Source organism: Protomyctophum bolini, assembly GCF_963924005.1.
Source record: "Protomyctophum bolini genome assembly, chromosome: 3".
NCBI classification, from domain to species: Eukaryota; Metazoa; Chordata; class Actinopteri; order Myctophiformes; family Myctophidae; genus Protomyctophum; species Protomyctophum bolini.
Genome location: NC_137864.1, coordinates 4,336,279 through 4,358,804, shown reverse-complemented (window position 1 = coordinate 4,358,804; position 22,526 = coordinate 4,336,279). Strand labels below are relative to the sequence as shown.

The 22,526-nt window shown below is 42.4% G+C and overlaps 1 protein-coding gene across 1 annotated transcript in view; it reads left to right on the top strand.

The window, feature by feature from the left end:
* Positions 1 to 8,301, top strand: part of LOC308313445 (venom factor-like) — a gene marked incomplete at its 5' end in the record, with an annotated part of 49,710 nt that extends 41,409 nt beyond the window's left edge. The window contains 10 exons of the mRNA XM_080760543.1: positions 177 to 267; positions 955 to 1,006; positions 1,447 to 1,534; positions 1,745 to 1,834; positions 4,046 to 4,151; positions 5,303 to 5,392; positions 5,901 to 5,978; positions 6,101 to 6,181; positions 7,096 to 7,240; positions 7,675 to 8,301. Coding sequence (XP_080616669.1) covers positions 177 to 267; positions 955 to 1,006; positions 1,447 to 1,534; positions 1,745 to 1,834; positions 4,046 to 4,151; positions 5,303 to 5,392; positions 5,901 to 5,978; positions 6,101 to 6,181; positions 7,096 to 7,240; positions 7,675 to 7,819 — 966 coding nt within the window. The 3' untranslated portion in view covers positions 7,820 to 8,301. The remainder of the gene's footprint in view (positions 1 to 176; positions 268 to 954; positions 1,007 to 1,446; positions 1,535 to 1,744; positions 1,835 to 4,045; positions 4,152 to 5,302; positions 5,393 to 5,900; positions 5,979 to 6,100; positions 6,182 to 7,095; positions 7,241 to 7,674) is intronic.
* Positions 8,302 to 22,526: the final 14,225 nt, after the last annotated feature.

Sequence of the window (22,526 nt, the reverse complement as noted above, 5' to 3'; positions counted from 1 at the left end):
TGGCATAGATTGTGATTATATAAAATGTATTATATAGTCACTAGAAAAAGACAATTCCAACTCCATCTATGGAACTGCAGAATCATTTCAGTGATTCTGTGCATCTATACATCTTGTTCATGATGATTATACTGATTGGTTATCTTCCCTGACAACATGCCGGTAATTGGTAACAGGTGGTGACCTACTACAACCAGGTGCACGACGTGGACGAGAATAGCACCTGTGCAAACTTTGAACTGAGTGTTGCCATTGAAGAATCCAGTCGTAAGAAACCTTTAACCCATTTTGACCTGGAAGCGATTCTACAAATGTCTTCTAAATCCCGACAGTTATCTGAAAAACCCCATGTTTCACTATGTCAGTGGTTCTCAAACATTTTCATGTCAAGGACCCCCAAAAATGAATAAAATTATATGTAAATTGCCGCCGACCCCCATCGGAAAATATGTTGTTCCAGGGACCCTCCAGAAGCAAAGATTTGAGTTAAAAACGTTCGCTCTGAAAGAATATATTCAAAGATTTGTGCCACATTTTGTGGCGCGCTACGAGCTTGTAGATCTGCTATTTTTCAATAGCTAACTTATACCATAATGTTTAAAACACCAAAAGCTGCAATCCTCAACTTATGTTAGAGAATACAACTTTATTTTGACCAATTTGTATGGTAGAGTATGTTAATTCAATGTTATATAACTAACACAACGGCGGGTGGTTGTAGTTGGCCTACACTGCTCTGCTTTGAGAAATGTATAATTAATCTGTATTAGCTTTTTAGCAAATGCCGGCGTTTGCATCTCGGATAGGACGAAAAGGTTATTTATTGCAGCTTTTTTAACACTGAACATTATACAATGTACACGGGAATGTGCACTCAAGTTGCCAGAAGAATTAGGTTTCCTTACCTTGGACGATGAAGCAATTTGTTTAGCTGTTTTTATCCCATCTTTATAGAGAGACGTCCTGCAGATGTGGTGAAATCGTACGAGATCACCATCCGTGTGAGGTGAATAGTTCTTCTGTGTGTTTTGTTTTTGTACACGTTACGCCATCTTATAGAAAGGAAGAAACATACATTAATGCATATGTTTCTGTACAGTCACACAGTTAACGCCACATCTACTGTTTTCTACTGTTGGCAATTAGAAAAGTTGAATTGGAATAGTTTCAAGTTTAGCATCTTGCTCAGGGGAACTTGCAGTCCGCTTTAAAGGAGAACTTTACCCAAATTTAACATGAATCCTATATTCTGTTGTGAAAATCGGACATAAACATTTCCCAGTGCATTCTGTACATTTAGAGCTCGCTCTGGACCAGTCCAAGCTCTCTACTCTCTACTGTTTTGTCATATTTTCACCTGTTCTCCTCACAATGAAAAGTTTTCGTTCTTAACACCTGCTGCTGAAGTTCCTTTTGACGGTGTATGTATGTATTCCTCCGCCACAGAGCGCTGGCGCCAAGAGATGTCAGAATGGTGGTCCTGGATGTCAGTCTCCCTACTGGATTCACTCCGGAGAATTCTGACCTGGAGATGGTAAGAAAAAAATAACACACTACTACTGCCTCTTATGTCTGTAATGGTAGACACTAGGTGGCTTATGGTGTACACATTATGTGTGTGTGTGTGTGTGTGTGTGTGTGTGTGTGTGTGTGTGTGTGTGTGTGTGTGTGTGTGTGTGTGTGTGTGTGCGCGTGTGCGCGTGTGCGTGTGTGCGTGTGTGCGTGCGCTCTCTCTCTCTCTCAGCTGACCAACTCAGTGGATCGCTACATCAGTAACTTCCAGGTTGTGGACAACCTGAGTGACAGAGGCTCCCTCATCATTCACCTCTTCAAGGTAATAAAGGAAATGGCAGATCTATGAGCTCACAACACTTCACATTGCAACATGCAATGAGCTTGTAGATCGGCTATTTCCGCCACACAAAATGATGACACATATAGGGCTGTATTTTGCGGTACTGTTCCACAACCATGGAGGGGTGCACTCGGAAATAAAAGTCCATGTTGTTTTTATTTTATACATGCATCATATTGACATATGCAGCCTGCACATCCCAATATGGAACATTATGACTCTCTAATCAAACAGGGCTTACATCAACATTTGGGTGTGCATATGTTAATTAAATGCACACAGGGCTCGAAATAGCGACCATTTTGGTCGCAAATGCGCCTGAATTTTAATCTGTGCGATCTCAAAATATAACTGGGCGCACCAGTGCTACTGCATATAATTATTGTAGTGCGACCAAAACGATCGCGACCGAAAGTGTCGCGGGCCGGTTCCCTCCCGCGAGATGATTTAAACTTGTAGAGCATAAAGATCTGAGCATGTAAAAAAAAAAGTAAGTTCCTAGTCCATTCCTGTCCAGAGTTATGATTGTTTAGAGAAATATCTCCTTGGCTTCTTCTACTTCCTCTAACCTCCCGTCAGTCCGTGGACTGATTGGGTGATCAACATCAGCTGGACCTGAGGTCCTCAGCTGTGAGAGACAACAAAAGGGCTCAATTGAATGGAATGTGTGGAGTCACACACACACATTTATGATGACGTTATGAAAATAACTTCTCATAAATATATACAGTAGGCCTATATATATATATATATATATATATATATATATATATATATATATATATTTTTTTTTACTTCAATCAAAAAGCAGGCCTACATAAAACAAAGGGTTTTGTAGCCATTTACAAATTCAGAAATTATAGCAGAGACAGTATTTAGAATTTAATTATATTTTCAACTGGTTTATTGCCACAAAAATAGCATCTCATACCAACTGGCTTGTAGGCCAGTGGTTCCCAAAGTGGGGTCCGGGGATCCCTAGGGGTCCTCGGTTAAATGATAGTTAGGAACCAAATGGACCCTTATGGGTCTGAAACTCTGAGAGTGTACTACATACTATGGGTAAACCAATTTCACTGTACATTTGTACACTCAGTTAAATTAACTTTGATTTTATGGGTCCCAGAGATAGAAATGGGGAACGGTAGCCTAATTCAGGTCAAACTGGGGGTCCTTGAAATGTAAATAACTGAAAATCACTGCTAGAGCCGTAAAAATCTTCTCATATGGGGGTCCCTGGCATATATTTTCAAATGGGGGTCCGTGGGCTAATGAGTGTCAATTTGAGGGTGCTTGACATGAAAAATGTTGGGAACCACTGCTGTAGGCTACAAGTGTAATAATAATGAATGTAAAAAATCGATTACATATTGGTGCTCGTAAAATTTTGGTGGGTGCTCCTAATTTTTTTCTGGTGCTCCTTCATTCTGAATTTGGGAGCACCAGTGCTACCAAGTAAAAAAGTTAATTTCGAGCCCTGAATGCACACTTATTAGGTTACCTTGTTGATCCCAGAGGGCAAATGTAGTGTAAATGTATAGTTTGCCCCGACCCTCCCCATGGTCTCGAGTATATTTCCAAAATGGAGATCGTCTCGGTAACAATTTCTCCACGTACTTTGCATGCTACTTGTTCCATAACCTACTCTCAGGTGTCCTACTTGTGCAAGGTTCAAGGTTGTACTTTATTGTCTCATCTTGTGTATACAGGTACATAAGAGTCCAACTTATTTTTGTCTATTCTGACAATGCAGCAGCATAGATAACATCAAACAGCAACCATAGCAACAGAAAATGGATAGTATAAAGAGTTTCCCTGTAGGAACAAAATGAGTGTTCCATCACCTACGGCAGGGGTTCTCATCTCAACTCGTGGGTCGTGACCCCTCGGGGGGGGTCGCCAAATTATTCTTATTTGTTTGCAACTGAATGGCTGGAAAGTGGAAATGAAGAGTTAACATAGTACACGCATACACCTTCCCTGGTTTCAGTGTTTATTCATGGTGTATTGTCTCTATTATTAAGGTTATTGTAGCACTACATTTATATTGGGGGGTCGGGAGGGGGACGGGGCAGGGCGGGGGTCCCGAGACATTGCCAAAGCATTTCCCGGGGGGTCCCCCGGCCCCCCAAAAAAAGGGTCGAGAACCCCCTGACCTACAGTACTGTACACTGTACTGTACTCTCTCAGGTGTCTCACAGGGAGCCAGAGATCCTGACCTTCAGGCTGCAGCAGAACTTCAAGGTCGGCCTCCTCCAGCCCTCCTCGGTCACCGCCTATGAGTACTATAATCCGGGTGAGTTCCATTCAAAAATAATGATAGATAATATTGTTTATTAACCAACTTGTCTGGAACCTTAACATCCCTATTCTGACCTGAGATCAGATTCATACGAGGTTTCCACTGGACACACACTGGTCTGATGAACCCATTCTGACCTGAGATCAGATTAAAAAAATGTCAGTCGTTCTTCGATTTTTCAAAAATAGCAGACCTACAAGCTCGTAGCGCGCCACTCGGTGGCGCGCTATGAGCTTGTAGATCTGCTATTTTTCAAAAATCACCAAAATGGGTGCCCGCCCAGAATGGGTTAACATCCCTATTCTGGGGGAACAACCAGACCGTCCCGACTGTCCTCCGAGGTTGGATATACAGTAGATGTAGTAGCATTAGATGTACAGTAGCTATGCTGGATATAGTTTGATGCGAGGTTACATACTCCGTGGTGGGAAATAATACAAGTAGTACGGTATTATGATACACGAGAACTATATTGTATTTTTGTAGAAGAGGCAAACTAATATTATTATATTACTAATATTATGTTTATGCCGTTTGCTTTGACGGTATAATTGATTGAACATGCACTCCGTAATGTTATGACTTGATTTGGGTGTGTTCTACAATAAAGTGTTTGTGTTGATTATTGTGTCATTTGTTTGTATGTGTAAACTTATTGAAACATTATTGTGCTATAAAAAGGTCTTATTTTCCCTTCATCTTTATCCTTTTTAGTGTAGTTATATTTGTTAACTATAATTTGATTAATACACGATAATCAACACTGACATTTTATTTCACACACCCAAATCAAATCATAGTTTTGAATCAATTATTCAATCAAAGCAAACGGCATAAACAACGAACAAATAACGAATCCAGGAGCTTGTAAAATAGACTTTGTACATTCAAATTCAAACTGTATTATAGTTACATTTACACTTATTACTAATTGTTTGACATTATCCAGATAAAAATGTAACCTTTTTTTTTGTGTGACCTGGGTCAAAAAAAAAAAACAGGTCTGACCAAATAGGCTATACAGATAATTCTGAGAGTCCTTAACATGAAAACGGTTTGAGCACCAACACGAATTAGAAGATATTTGTAGAGACTCTGGTCTCGGATCTCAACGTTGCCCCCTACTGTCCTGCTGTCCTCCTCAGACCACCGCTGCAGCCGCGTGTACAACCCCAGGGAGGACCGGGACGACCTCTCTCAGATCTGCAGGGACAACGTCTGCCGCTGCACACAGGGTTTGGCTCAAATTAATAACAATTTTCGGAAAGATTTGAGGCACATTTTAACGATTTTTTAAAAAAAATAGCAGACCTACAAGTTCATAGCGCGGCACTCGGTGCCGCGCTATGAGCTTGTAGATCTGCTATTTTTCAATAGCTAAATTACAACATAATGTACCACCAAAAGGGGTTCCCGTTCAAAATGGGTTAAGGCTTTGATTCGGTCTCATTTATCGCAGTGGTTTGATTAAGAAACAAATTGGAACCCCGATCTAATTTATATTGTAAAAGTGGCTCAGTGTTACTTTAACTCTGAGCGTGTACAAATGGAACCTGTAAGCTGGGTCCATTTGATTCCATTTTGTATTTTGTACACACTCAGAGTTACAGACCTCCATCTTCTCAAGGACCCCATTTGGAGAATCAACGATGTATTGGACTGTAGTTGTCAATAAACATTTCATTTTGCATGTGTGCATGTTGCTGATGTTTGTCTGAGCATTTTGTTCTTGTGCTTCTATAGGTGACTGCTGTGTCCTCAACAGCAAAACCTTCACTTCTGAAACCATACAAGCATTCGCCTGCAAGACCTTACACCATGGTACGTTGGCACGCACACACGCACACACACACACACACACACACACACACACACACACACACACACACCGACATAGAGTTTCTTGACGAGTACTGTCATTAATATCTGGTAATCTTCTATAGTCTATCAGGTCAAAGTGCTGAGCGTCAACCAGAGTTACTACGACAAATATGAAATGGAGATCACTTGGTTGATCAAGTTGGGTAAGTCTGCCACACACACACACACACACACACACACACACACACACACCCTCTGTCAGGTTTACCTAACGTAAGACCGAGATTGCAGTTACTAAAGATTTTTGGAATAATCCCTCGGGTCTTCCCCGCATATCATGACCTCATTAAGCAGCCGGTTGAAGACCCCTGTGCTTTATTTTCATCTCATTCCACAGTCTGTCTGCTTCCTATCTGCTCTCTCTATTCCCTATGCTATAGTCTCGCGTCTAGCCAGACAACTATCGCACAATCGCCAGAATGCTACGTATTTAGGGTCTGGAACCAGTTCTGCAAGAGCCAAGTAACTCTTGGAAGGGCGACTGTGGCTCAGGAGGTAGAGCAGGTCGTCCAACGATCCGTGGGTCGGCGGTTCGAATCCCGGCTCCTCCTCCTGTCCACATGTCGAAGTGTCCTTAGGGCAAGACACTGAACCCCACATTGCCTCCAATGAGTCGGTCGGTGTGTGAGCTCGCCACCATCGGTGTGTGAATGTGGGAAGTCGACTGTCCGCCGCTTCACCTCCCAATGTATGAATGAATGAACCGTTGTAAAAGCGCCTTGAGTAGACACGTAGTGCATAGAAAAGCGCGATAAAAATGCAATTCAGTTATTATTACGAGCGGGAGATTCATGTTATCTGTGCGCGGATATAGTTTAGCACAGAAAACTATCATCGAATCAACACCGACAAAACCAGTGAAATAAGAAATAATGCAGAAAACAAACTAGCCACCTTAGCTTCAACGCTGTTTTGCTTTGAGTAGGACTTGTTTTGCCGCTTTACTCATGGAAAGAGCTTGCGTTCTCCAGGCTGTATATGGCATTTGCAAATGGCAAAAGAGGCAACAGTCTGGCCACGTGAGACTTATACTCTCTCCCTAACCTCTCCCTTCCAGGTGAGGAGGCCGGGGTGGAGGCGGGCCACAGAAGAGTCTTCATGTCTAACGGAGCCTGCAGGGAAGGCCTGAGTCTACAGGAGGGCTCCCGGTATCTCATCATAGGCCCCAAGGAGGACTTGTGGAACATAGACACCAGCAGCAGGTGAGAAGGATGTTGAACCCTGGTTTACTTTGGAGGAGGAAACGTTGCTTGACAGAAATTGTTTATTTCTCAGTGACAAATGTCAAAATAAATTATTACACGCACGCGCGCGCACACACGCCCCCCCCCGAGAGCGAAATGTCCTTGAGCAAGACGCTCCTAATTGCTCCCGATGAGAAGGTAGGGGCGGCGGCCTTCCATGGTTTCCTCCGCCATTGGTGTATATATGAATGTGTGTGTGAATGGGTGAACATTCACCCAATCTATGTAAAGCGCCTTGGATAAAGGTGCCATGTGAAACGCACCGTTCATTTACCATTTACACACGCACACATGAACGAACTCACGCATGTTGCGCGCGCGCACACACACACACACACACACACACACACACACACACACTTAACACTTACTCGCGCTTTCACTCTTGTCAGGTTGAATTACATGCTGGGGAAGAACACCTGGGTTGAACGCTGGCCTTTAACCGCGGAGTGCTCCGGCGACCACGGCCTCCAGGCCAAATGCACCGCCCTGCAAGAGGCTGCGGAGGCGCTGTCGACCACAGGCTGCGGGACATAGACGACAATCATGTCTGCACTCGCCAGACATGTCAGTCACTGTGTATGTGGATCATGTTGTCCTATAGCTCTCTTTCTAAACACCAGTCTCTGTCTATGTGGGCCTATAATTCAGTTTCTTTCTGGATTTTAGTCTTCCATATGGTGTCTTGAAAAGCGTACGTTTTTTTTTTTTCATCACACACTGTGAAATATTAAGCTGTTATTTTTTGCCCTAATGACTAAAGGAGTGCACCTGTGTGGTGTCATAAAAGATGAGCCTTTGTTTAAATGATCAGGGTTTGTAGTTTAATATTAATTGGAAATAACTACTATCGCATTCAGTCACAATGACGGCTAGTGTTCCAATGAAACCAAAGCACTCTGAATCTTCAAATCATTCAAGTTTCATCATGGGATACATCTCAGGGGATGGCGATGTGGGACATTGTGAAATCCATGACCTTGACTGCGGTCGAAAAATGAAATCTCAGGGTACGGTCAACCGATAAGAATGACCATAAAGTATGTAATACAACTTTATTCATGCAGTTCCATTTGTATAACATTTGTATAATGATATGCAATCAATTAATTCTTGCATTTGGCCCTTTCTTTGGCTTGAGACTAAAAAAAGGCAACTGCTCAAAGTTTCATTGTAGTTGCTAATCTATGCTTCCCCCCCCCCCCCCCCCCCCCTCCAGCAAATCCATTTAGTCACACCAACATTGGTCTTGTGAATTAGTTTTGTTCTTATTGGGGAAGTTTATAAGAATGCATATGTCGTCTAGAGACAAGCCTGCAGTACACACACAGTACACTGTGGGGCAGCAAAAACAAAATCATATGCTGAAGGCAAGGCACTGTATTTAAACTGTTGCGTTTGGTGTGTGTGTGTGTGTAGTGCACAATACATTGGATTGGAATTCTCCTCATCCAGGCCTCTGAAAAAGAAATAAATAACCCTCTATGCTCGAGCTTGTCGTGTCTCAGATATCTCACCATGGGGGGCGGCATTGGACCTTTTAAATTTGACCACACTATAGTTGACGTCCTGATCCTATAGTTTCTGGGGGCCGGTGGAATGGAGAGGCGCTTTGTGGTTCTTAGACCTATAGTGAAGTGGACGCCGGAGTAGTGGACGTCATTCTGTCCCTGGGGGCGGTGGTGGGTGGTTGGACGGTGGGGAAGTGTATGTGTCTCTTCCTGGTTCTTCTTAGAGCGAGTGAAGTGAAGTGGACGCTGGAGTAGTGGACATCATCACTAAACGTCATCTCGCTGTTCCATTGGTTCCCCCATGAGCTGCAGAGGTATACTACTGGCCAAAGGTAAGAAGATCTCAAAATCTGAGTCAGAGTCGTTCTGAGGGAGAGAGACATAAAATGACAATAATAATAACAAATACAATTTGGGACGCTGATCTGAATCCACCGTGGTGCAGCATCTATGTCACTATGTGAATACATTGGCACCTGATTGGCACCTGATTGGCACCACCTGTCGCCTCCCGGTGGGAGCATCAGCCACACTGGCAGGTGAGTCAGTATAGGATGCAACAGCTGCAGTGACAACACACACGTGTGTATGTGGGGAGGAATTGATTGGCATAATAATGACTAAATTGGACTTAGGACTGAATAGGCCTATATTCTCACAGAGGTGGTTGACACCCTTTTTTTTTATAAAGAATGATTTTATGGAAATTGGGCAAGACTTTAATAATAACAATAATAATAATGATAAATGTGTATTTATGTACACTTTCACTCCAGAATTGGAATTTATACTGCAGAATTCAGTGGACCATGTTGTCAACACTTCCTGGGAAAATGTTCTAATGTAAGAATATTAGAATATCCCATTTAGGCCTGACGTCGAAATAAATAAAAAACAGTTCGCTCTGAAAGAATATATATACACAAAGATTTGTGCCGCATTTTTACGATTTTTCAAAAATAGCAGACCTACAAGCTCATAGCACACCACTCGGTGGCGCGCTATGAGCTTGTAGATCTGCTATTTTTGAAAAAGCGCGCGCGTGCCACTCGGTGGCGCGCTACGAGCTTGTAGATCTGATATTTTTCAATAGCAAAATTATTACCATGTTTAAAACACCAAAAGGGGTTCCCACCCAAAATGGGTTAACTGCTAGATAATGTATACTGTATATTATTTAACAAGATCATCTTTCCTCACGTCATTGTACTCAATGTCTTTTTTTGTGTCATTATGAATCTTCGAAAGAAAAACTAAACTTACACAGAGTATGCCGGCAACTTGTAAATAAGTTGATGCCACCTGAATTGATGCAATTACAGGACTGAAGCTGCTCAAGTCACACCGTATAGCAAACGGATACTGCTGAACAGGCAGCAGAACTCAGATGTTTGTGAGTTTCGAGTTTGAGTGAGATCTGTGAGAGAGATTGAAATCAGAGCTCTTACAGGCCAATAAGTAACGCCAACGGAAAAAATGTGCCAATACCCATCAACGACTGAGAAGGCAAGATAACAGCCAGCACAGGAAGTCATGTAGCAATCATGGGGGGGAGAGAGATTTTGTTTTATTTATTCAAATTATTATAAATGTTGGAAAATAAATAATAAACTGCTTGTCCTCAGCTAATTAACACTAATTAAGCCAAAAGGGAGGCCAGAATCATCCCCTGGACAAAATACCCTGTTTATAAGCTTTGTAATGAATTATTGTTTCAAGCCACAGGAAGAAGCATCTAGATTTGACGTCTCAGATTACGTTCAAAGGAAGTCCCCCTTTGACGTTTACGACAGTATACCACCTGGGCTAGTAAGACAGTCACTAGACATGGTTTGTTTTTGCAGTAAAATAATGTGATAAATGATGTGACGAGGCTCATGCAGCCCAATGTCATGTACAGTATGATGTACAGTACCGACTACATCGTCTCTGTCGGGTGGAAAAGGTGTCCAAAACTGTTGACTGCTGGTTTATCTTATTAGACCAGCTCTTTTCTTTTTCTTTTTGAATCACTCGTGTTTCATTGAATTCAGTTTTTTTTTTATATCAATATGAATGACACACATATAGTGCCGACATTACATTTTATATACAAAAGAAAGCAAATACAATTATTATTTAAAGGAGAATGTACAGTCATACATAGGAATATATAGTGGCTAATAATGGCTATAATAACAATACAGAAAAAGTCAATGACGGTGACCTGACAATTCATGGACTTTTAAGAGCTTTTTGATATACCTCAAAAAGATAGAAAGGGGGGAAAAAAAGGGTTACCGTATCAAAATTAATCAACAATCTAGTATAAAAAGTGAAGTCACATTGATCAAATTGTCAACTAAAAGACGCTCGCAATATTTATCTAACCAAGTCAGATGAAATACAATAAGGGCCGATTCATACTCCTATTTTAGAGCCGAATAAAAGTCGGTTCGGCGCTGTAGAGGCTACAATTTGACGTAATTTGAGGTAATTTGAGGGGGGGGGCGGGGCGGCGGGTACCATCCTAAAGTCGGCTCTTCGGTGCTACTGAAAATTTCTGACGAGCCGAAATCATTTCGGCACTACAGCGCCGAAACAGCGGTAAAATAGGAGTATGAATCGGCCCTATAACTCAACTCCTACAGGTGCTTGTCAGGGTGGGGTGTCCGTCCGGTGTCCCCAGTTCAAGTGTCAGCCAATGTTCTGCAGATGGATGGATCTGTCTGTATAGCCATTAACGTCTAATGGCTTAACCCAGCTGCAACATGCATGCATGTTCAGAAGGTATATCCGTGCACTTCCTGTTCACATTCTGTAGATCTCAGCGATACGGTAGCCTATACTAATTAGCAAGACTTTGGTAATTGGAATCAGCTGTTTTCTCCCACCACACATTATCTGGATCCTTGGAACAACCCCAAAAGACACAAGTATAGTCTTTTCTAGCTGTTTCATCGCAATTCCTCAAGCATGTTTGGGGGGGGGGGGGGTATTCCCAATTGCTTTGATCTAAGTATTGTTTTTCCCCCCGTCAGAAATCCCACCAAATATTTGAGCATGTTGTGGTGTACTATAATGTCTTGTAACAAGAGCCACTTTAGTTATAGTTTTGCACAAGTGGGCCAAATTCGTAAAATGAGAACGGGTGCGGCCACACCAAGCTTTAATTCTGCCTATGAGGGCCGATTCTGCCAATGCTTTTCAAGGGAACGGATTGGTTTTTTTTTTTGCAGAAATCCGCAAATGGCAACAAACCGCTCCATATTCCATGCGCCTGCATACTGTAGGTACGGTACACTTCCAGTTGGGTCTGACCACCTATATATGCAGGCGCATTCTGGTAATGCTTTTCAATAGGAACGGTTGTTGCCATTTGCAGATTAATAACGAAATAAAATAAATCATACACCCTCATAGAGTAGGTAGAATTACACTTGTGTAATGTACTAATGTGTGACCCCACCCTTGGGCTGTAGAATGTGGACAATTGCAGTATCCGCTCGGGAATCCTCCTCGTTCAGGACGACGCTGGCTCTGAAAAGAAAGAAAGAAAGGGTAAAGAGCACCACATTAGATTAACCCATTCTGACCTGAGATCAGATTCATACGAGGTTTCCACTGTGGACACACACTGGGTCTGATTAACCCATTCTGACCTGAGATCAGATTCTAAAAAATGTCAGTCGTTCTTCGATTTTTCAAAAAATAGCAGACCTACAAGCTCGTAGCGCGCCACTCGGTGGCGTGCTATGAGCTTGTAGATCTGCTATTTTTCAATAGCTAAAGCATAACATGATGCTAACCCCAAAATGGGTTCCCGTTCAGAATGGGTTAAATAAAGAAAGGGTAAAGACCACCACATTAGCAGGAGGGACAGGCTCATTCTGAGACCTATACAACCTACGTCGAGACCTGTGCATTATATGTCGCAAGATGAGCTCGCTTTCTCTCCAAATTAGAATAAATAAATAAATGATCTATCCATCTGTCTGTCTGTCTAAAGTAGGCTCTATACCAGGGGTCTTCAAGGTTCTTTCAGGGCAAGGAACCCGCAGATGAGAGAAGGCTGTAAAAAGGGACCCCCACAGTATACATGTTGTCTGATATTGTGTTTTTCATAGATTTCATGAACTTGTTTGACAACACTTTCATTGTGTAGCGTGGCGTTGGATTCATGTATTTTCAGACCCGTTCACCATAACCACTATGAAACCTCAAAACGTGTACATGGTCTGCTCTCCCCACCCATTTCGTCTCGTGTTTCCCTCAGAATAGTGATGCTAGTGCTCAATGTAGAAATAAAGTTCCTATTAAGATTTGGTGCCTGCCCCCCCCCCCCCCCCTGTATGTGAGGACCCCCTAGGGCCTATAGGGACCCAGCCCCTGTTGAAGACCCCTGCTTTATTCAGTCGACTAAAAACCTTTTTTAACAAAGTGCTTTCTTAATTTTCTTGGGCCTTTTTAATTTTTGTCTTTGCACTTTGACCCTGTTTTGTCTGGCCTAGTAGGGTCACATGTAATTGTTTGATGCTGTTTTTCTGCCATGCTCTTAAAACCTGTAGCACCCTGAGATTAATGTAAATACTTTATAAATTAAATTCATTATTATTATAGTGTCTCGGATATCTCACCAGGAGGCAGCATTTGACCCTTGAAATTTGACCACACCATTGTGGACATCCTTCTGTCTCTGGGGCCTTGGTGGTTGGACGGTGGAATGGAGAGGCGGGGCTTCATGATTCTTAGAACGAGCGAAGTGGACAGTGGAGTAGTTGACGTCATCTTCCTGTCCCTGGGGCTGTGGTGGCTGGACGGTGGAAAAGTGTGTCCCTCCACGTATCTTCTTATAGCGAGTGAAGTGGACAGTGGAGTAGTTGACGTCATCTTCCTGTCCCTGGGGCTGTGGTGGTCGGACGGTGGACACGCGTGGCCTTTCCTGGTTCTTCTTATGTCGAGTGAAGTGGACAGTGGAGTAGTTGACGTCCTCTTCCTGTTCCGTTGGTTCCTCTGAAGAGGCTGAAGAGGTGGAGCTGCTTCTATCGGCCATAGGTAAGAAGATCTCAAAGTCGGAGTCGGAGTCGGAGTCGGAGTCGGAGTTGTTCTAAAAGAGGGGGTTCGGGGTTGTGGCAAAGAGGGAGAGAAATGATTATTATTTTGCTTTTCCTCAATGGATTTAGCTCATGATTCATAATAGGCCTATAACTTACTTATGGAGACCCAAAGGTTTGGAGTGTTTGACACTCAACTTCCTGTTTGGGTCATGGCCTGAGCCATTAGCAGATTTTCCACTAAAGAGTTATCAACTTCTACTGTTTAAAATAAAACTCTGAAACCGTGGGTTTAAATCTCTTAATATATCATATAGACATAGCTGAGCTAGAGGCAGACACACAGTCAGTCGAACATGCTTGATTTTCCCATGAATTTAAAATATGGTAGAATTCAGTGGAACAGCAATTCCTGGGAAATCCTCCAGTGGAAGAATATAGGCCCGCTCCCGGATGCAAAGGGTGACTACAGTAAGTAGGTAACCTTTTGGCTCCCCTGGGCTTATATATAACCTACCTGGACAGGGACAGGGAGAAAGGCTTTGGGTGGTCGTGCTGGTGGTGCAGGCCTGGAGGCCCTCTTTTGTCTGTGGATGAAAAGAGTACATTTTTAGGTGAGTCTGTGATTTAACACGTTGATTTGGATGAATGTGTGTAAACTGTAAAGGGAAAACAAAGTTCATTACCTGACCCACCGGAAGACAAAGACGGCTGTGATGACGAGCAGAACGACCATAGGGACTCCTGCACCTGCAGCTATTTTTGTCCAAGGCACTGCATGGGGATCAGGAAGTCAGTTTAAAACACTGACCTGACTCATACAACACTTTATGAATCTGTTAACAATACTGACAAATCGGCAGAGAGAACCGTTTATTCGACACATTTGCTGATGAAAATATATAAGTGGGTGAATGAATGAATGAACGGTTGCGTATTTGTTACCTGCTACAACAACCGACAGATAGGTGGAATTCGTCCCACCTATTGTGTTTCTGACAGAGCAAGAATAGTCTCCACTGTCGTCTAATTGAATGCTAGGGATGGTGAAGGTGTGTCGAGTTCCCTCGTGTCTGGTTTTCTTCTGGTGGTACCAGGTGTAATTGACCAGTGGTGGGTTGGCATCACTGCTGGTGCAAGTCAGAGTCACTTCACTGCGCCACTCTATTACACCCGACAGACTCACAGACACTGAGGGCTTCACAGGGGCATCTGGAGAGGAAGATACATAGAAACACAACTCGTGCTCATTTGGCTGAACATTCTTACGCCTGTTCATAATGCTGCTTCTGTATTTGTGTATATTCAACATATCATTTACTGACTTTGACACTGACATTGTTGCCATTGGATGAAGTGAAAATGTTTCACGTATACTTACATTGGACATCTATAGTGATAGAAGACGAGTTTACGATTCCATATTCATTTGAAGACTGACAATGGTATGTCCCACTGTCTTTGCGTTTGATAGAGGAGAAGCGGAATGAAAACGACTTATGTTTTTGTTTCAGATGTAGTGATGTACGCTCCTTGACCTTGTACCAGGTGTACAAGGCCTCCGGGTTGGCGTCACTTTCACAAGTCAGAGTCAGTGTACGACCCTCCTTTATCACACCAGAGGGTCTCACTGATAACGAAACGTTCTTTGGTCCATCTGTAGAACATGATATATTAACATAGATTAACTTTAACCCCTTAAACCATAAACATCAAAAAGCGGAAATATCAGATCTGCAAGCTCACAACGCTTTGGGTATAATCATGCATGGCGAGCTTTTCTTCTGTATGAATGCTGGCCTATTTTCCCGAATGTTCGTCTGTGTCTGCCCTTTAGTTCACCTCATATACTGTAAATATGACATGCCCAGACTAGGAACACAAAGGTCCATATGGTTAAAACTAGAACAAATGTCCTTTCTTGGCCTACTGGCCTGCTCTTAGACAGACTGACTCACAGAGGCAAAAAAGTTTAACCCCTCCCCGGCCGGTACATTCTAGCCTGGCAGAGATGAATATGTTCATTTCTATATATTGTGCATGGATACTTGTATAGTCTGAACGCTAGTGAAGCAGGACATCTGAACACCTTGGCTGGGCTAATCCAGGTGGGCAGGGGATGTGAAAGCAATGGGTTCAATGTCATTGCAATTTAATTAATATTAATTTAATTAATTGTAATTACGGACATGCAAATTCTACTCACATCTGACGGTGAGAGTTTCTTCGGGACCTGGACCTCTGTCGTCATCTTTGACGGCACAGGAGTATTCTCCTGCATGCTGCCTGCTGCTGACTGTGTCTAGAACCAGACTGTTCTCTGTGTGGTTCAGAGCCATGTTGTTGTGGTACCAGATGTAGGCGGGGTGGTCAGGCAGAGGACACTTGGTTCTGCAGGTCAGGGTCACATTCTGTCCTTCTTCGACAGTGGATGGACTAATCGTCAGCAGAAAGCCTAGAGGGTGCCAAAAAATTTATAATAATAATAAAACATTATGATGATTATATACTCAAATGGGTTTTGGGGGGTGGTGATCAACTTTATTTATCTAGCACTTTTCTTTCCTTTTTTTTAAAAACGATATATGTATTGACTTTTTTTCTCCCAATTACTGTATACATTTATATATTACAGTTATAGCTCTCTTGTTAATAAAATGTCCAGAACATAACGGATACACAAATTCAATAACAAAACAAATGACAACAAAAATACAATCGTAACAAACGCAACTCGACAATAATAGTTTAATTTAACAAAGGGAGTACTTTTACTTGAAGCTCAATGCACTCAACTCTGTCTGAACATTGAGCACAAAATAACCTTACATTTGATTTTAATCCTCGTTATGTTTCTCTTTTTGCATGATTTTCTTTTACCGTCCTGTGTCTTGTAGCTACTTCTTAACCTGTAACCTGTGTGTATTATATATATATTTACAGTATATGTCTACTATCTAATTCTAAACGAATCAGACTTGATGATCATCCGTATGCTCACTTTTAAGACACAGTCACTACAAGCCAAATTAAACTATGATTTCAGATTGAATAATGTGAACGGCACAACTTAAAAACAACCTCTACTCACATCTGACCGCCAGAGCTTCTTCAGGGGCTTTGACGTCCTCTCGACCGCTGACGGCACAGGAGTATTTCCCTGCATGGGTACTGATGACCGGGCCTACGACCATCCGTTGTCCCCCTGCTTGATCCATCTTCTGTCCGTTGTGGTACCAGACGTAGGTGGGGTTGTCTTTCAGCTTACAGTTGGTGTCACAGGTCAGTGTCACAGTATGTCCTTCTAACACTGTGGGAGAAGTCATCGTCACCCGGAAGCCTAGAGGGTGCAAAAATAAATAGATATTATTAAATATATTTAACCCAAAATATAAATAATAACCGATGATTGTGAAATGATGGTAGTGACAATAGATTAAACCATCTCCAAGCGGAATCATGCCCAAATAATTAAAAAAAATTGCGTTTTCAAATCTTGCGCTGAGGAAGGCTGAGGCCCAGGATGTGTCGAATGTTCTCAATAAATAATAATGTGTATCTGAGCCAGTCTGCGTTACTTTGGTTTACTGCTTTTTCCACTCTGGTGCTATTTGAACCTATAGCTTATATAGCTGAGGGAAGCGCACCTGCCTTTGTCTGACATGAATGGATGCAGACATGCAGTCACAGACAGTCTAAAAAGTCACAAAGCAGGACTTTTAGTAGTATGGTGGTCCGTGCAATATACCAGAGGGCCAGTTCTAATACTAATTAAATATCATCCAAAAGATAATTCATTCACGGGCCTGATTTGGCCCCCGGGCCTTGAGTTTGACATATATGGTCTAAATGGATAAAGCAACACACACACAACACTATTGGCTCTTATGGTTATGGTTCTTAATTCTTATTATCATGGAACGTTTATCCCATGGACTGCAGGTACAGCTTTTCTGAGGTTATTAATTCAGAAATGTGTATATTGAGTGTTCGTTGAGCAATTTGAAAAATATTCCTGTAGTTCCTTGGGCCAGACATGGGCATTCATGGGCAGAGACTGACTCAACCCTCATGGCCTGGTAGAGATATTTCCTCTCTGGTGTGTGTGTGTGTGTGTGTGTGTGTGTGTGTGTGTGTATTTCCTTAGATGTCAAACAGAATGTATGGAACAACACCTCATGCTAAAGTTATACCTGTGACACCCAACGTGACTCCGGGTTTTCCATCATACTGCCCTCTATCTCGTATGTTGGTTGTGAACCTGAACATGTACTCCGCTGAATCGTTCTCTCTCAGGTCCGTAATGGTCAGCGTGCAGCGCTGTTTGACACAGTGGTACTGAACGCGACCCTTATAGCGACCCGCATAGTAAGCGTGCCGGTACAGATCCACGGGTGCACGATCCGTCTCTTTGGTGAACCAGAAACTGTTTATGACGTCGGCTTTGACTTCGTGATACCTGTAGTAGCCAGTGTCAAAATGCCAAAATGAATGACGATCATATGAACGATGATACTCATGCCAGACTCTGCCGGTGTAACTGGACGGGTACTTGTAGGTGCTGGTCATCTTCACAGTTGAACCCTTGATGGCACACACGCTATTGGAGTCGTATGTCACTCCCCAGAGATCTGTAACACAGAACGGAAAACACATGAATCGCATAAACCGGTGTTGTTTTCGTCGACTATAAAACTAAGACGAGAAATGTTCGTCGACTACCTTTTTCCACTGATGAAAACTAAACGGAAACTGAATGAAAGCTTAAAGCTATGATGACTAAAACTAAGACTAAATACACTGACAATTTCGTCAACAAATAAAAACTAGACTAAAATGTTAGGAAGAGATCCAGTATACGTCATTTTACAATTGGTTGCATGCTGAAAATAGCCGATCTACAAGCTCACAACGCGTCGCAGTGTCGAATCGGTCATTAGGACGGCATCGAGGCCCGCCGAAACACATTTTAGTCGACTAGATCAACTGTAGATTTAGTCGACTAAAATCTTATGACATTTAGTCGACTAAAACTAGACTTAACGGTAAAACATTCCACGTGACTGAAACTAAATTAAAACTATTCGAGAGACTGTGACTAAAACTAAAATCAAAATTTGCTGCCAAAAACAACGCTGATCACAACCATAAAAGCATTATAGGACAGCAGATGTTTCTTTGCTTGCTATAGAGGCCCACAGTGAAGTGTTCCATCTTAGCCACTAAGCTTGCACGAGCCTCGACGACCTTACAGGCGTATATGCAAAGGCTAACATTATAGGTCATATAGATAGCATTTTATGTAGGCATATAGCACTCTATATAGTGTATAGTCATAGCTTGACTGTACAGATATTCTACTGTTAGACAGTTCTTAGTGTGCTTTCTATTTCTATGTATTTGATGTATTATTGGTGTTCTAAGAAGTCCAAGGACTCGTTAAGTCGTTATCCAAAACCATCTTGGTAATGAGTGTTGACCCGCAGCATGGTCTACAGCCGGTTCTGATTCTGAATGGAAATGCAGTAGCCTATATGTATGTGACCGAGTTGAGTTCTGACGCTATACAGCGAAGGGCTATAGGTCACACTATGGGGCTATGAGAAGCTAACCTACAGTATGTGTATGAGTTGAGTTCTGACGCTCAATTCAATACAGAAACATCACAACGTATAACAAAAGCCTACTCACCGTCCCTGTTCTCGTCAGGAGGTTTGACACTGTAGTACTCTGACTCGCAGTAGTCTAGGCCTGCCAGAAGCAAATATTTTTCGTTAAAAATGTTCGCTCTGAAATATATATTCAATGATTTGCGGCCACATTTTTTAAAGATTTTTCAAAAATAGCAGACCGTGGCGCGCTACGAGCTCGTAGATCTGCTATTTTTCAATAGCTAAATTATAACACAATGTTTAAAACACCAAAAAGGGGTTCCCGCCCCAAAATGAATGAACCTATACTACTCTTATGTGTTTCTGTATAGCTGTGGCAGTCCGATTTGTACCAGGTATAATATAATTATATAGACAACATGGAATAGTTTACCTCTGACGGATAATGTGACTCCCTTCTTGGGGCCATGATATTTCCCTGTCGGTACGTTTGTTATGAACCTGAACCAGAACACAGAATTATGATCGCTTTCTCTCAGGTCCGCAATGGTCAGGGTCGCGCTGCGGTCCACGTCGTCATATTGGCACTGAACACGGTCCGCATACCGCGAGTCCTCAATCAGATCCTCGGCGTAGGATTCAGTCCACCAGTATCTGCGCGTGACGTTATGAACCTGATCAGGAGGGTACTCGTAGGTGCAGTAGATGTGCACCGTCGAGCCCCTGCTGAAGCACACGCGCTCAGAGTTGCAGGTTACTCCCCAGCCATCTTGACCCTGTGTCACTGTAACATATAGAGAACATTGTAGGAGTGCCGGTGTAGGCAGAGAGAAAAGAGAGATTTATTCTCGTATTGGAAAAGCCAACAATGGTGGCACTCCGTTTATTTTAACAGAAGAGAGAGAACACAACAAACTTGTCGCATAGATAAAACGTCAACATGTCACTACGTCAACACCTCGGAGGTGTGTTTCTTTGCTCCTAAGGTAACACACTATGCCTTATTGCCTTGCATTAAAGTGAGAGGAACAACCATATATAACATGGACAGGAACGCAGTGAATTATAAATGTCATTAATAACTGTTCAGTGTGTGTCTATCCACCACAACATAATCATAATGAGGAAGTTATTAGAGGACAGGAGATGTTTCTTTGCTGGCTATAGAGGCCAACATTATTTAGTCAATGAGACAAACAGGATCTTAGTACCAATCTGGTGTTGGATTATGAGGCCTTGAACATATAGAACAAAATGTTGACCTATATATACAGCATTGTCACCATTATACTTACAGTATACGCGAAGACCCCACACACCACTCTCTCTAACACTCTTAGGTATAGATTAATTTCTATTAATTAACACTTTCCGTCCATGACCGACTGCGACACTTTAATTACAAAAACAATAATACGAGAAAAATAGATTAATGCATTTTAATCACGCTTAGTTTTTGCACCACAGAACCTTTTTTTACTGGACGAATTTCAGGCGTAGCGAATACCGATCATACTGTATAGCCTACTGTACATGTATGCAATCAGACGATATCAGACCGCTTTGCTTGGCCCAGTGGATGGGACATTTAAATTACCGTAAACAAAACTCAGTCATTAATTCACTCGTATACTAAAATATGTTTAAAAAAAAAAAAGAAAAAAAAAAAAAAGCTTCTCAGGTCAAATATTGATATTTGATTAACATTTGACTCATTTATATTAATTAATTACAACGCCTCATATTAATTAGTTTTCTTTTAATCGAATCCCAGCCCTAAATACAAGTGAATATTATATTTGATCTTGTGGCATACTGGCATCTACATACAGTATCACTCAGCACATTACCCCCCCCCCCCTAACTATATACTAGTTTTTATTATTATTATTATTATACAGTCTAGCAGCGTCTATATACAGTCTAGCGGCGTCTATATACAGTCTAGCAGCGTCTATATACAGTCTAGCAGCGTCTATATACAGTCTAGCGGCGTCTATATACAGTCTAGCAGCGTCTATATACAGTCTAGCACCGTCTATATACAGTCTAGCAGCGTCTATATACAGTCTAGCAGCGTTACAGTCTAGCGGCGTCTATATACAGTCTAGCGGCGTCTATATACAGTCTAGCGGCGTCTATATACAGTCTAGCGGCGTCTATATACAGTCTAGCGGCGTCTATATACAGTCTAGCGGCGTCTATATACAGTCTAGCGGCGTCTATATACAGTCTAGCGGCGTCTATATACAGTCTAGCGGCGTCTATATACAGTCTAGCGGCGTCTATATACAGTCTAGCGGCGTCTATATACAGTCTAGCGGCGTCTAGCAGCGTCTATATACAGTCTAGCGGCGTCTATATACAGTCTAGCGGCGTCTATATACAGTCTAGCAGCGTCTAGCGGCGTCTATATACAGTCTAGCGGTGTCTATATACAGTCTAGCGGCGTCTATATACAGTCTAGCGGCGTCTATATACAGTCTAGCGGCGTCTATATACAGTCTAGCGGCGTCTATATACAGTCTAGCGGCGTCTATATACAGTCTAGCGGCGTCTATATACAGTCTAGCGGCGTCTATATACAGTCTAGCACCGTCTATATACAGTCTAGCGGCGTCTATATACAGTCTAGCGGCGTCTATATACAGTCTAGCGGCGTCTATATACAGTCTAGCGGCGTCTATATACAGTCTAGCGGCGTCTATATACAGTCTAGCGGCGTCTATATACAGTCTAGCGGCGTCTATATACAGTCTAGCGGCGTCTATATACAGTCTAGCGGCGTCTATATACAGTCTAGCGGCGTCTATATACAGTCTAGCAGCGTCTAGCAGCGTCTATATACAGTCTAGCGGCGTCTATATACAGTCTAGCGGCGTCTATATACAGTCTAGCGGCGTCTATATACAGTCTAGCGGCGTCTATATACAGTCTAGCGGCGTCTATATACAGTCTAGCGGCGTCTATATACAGTCTAGCGGCGTCTATATACAGTCTAGCGGCGTCTATATACAGTCTAGCAGCGTCTAGCAGCGTCTATATACAGTCTAGCGGCGTCTATATACAGTCTAGCGGCGTCTATATA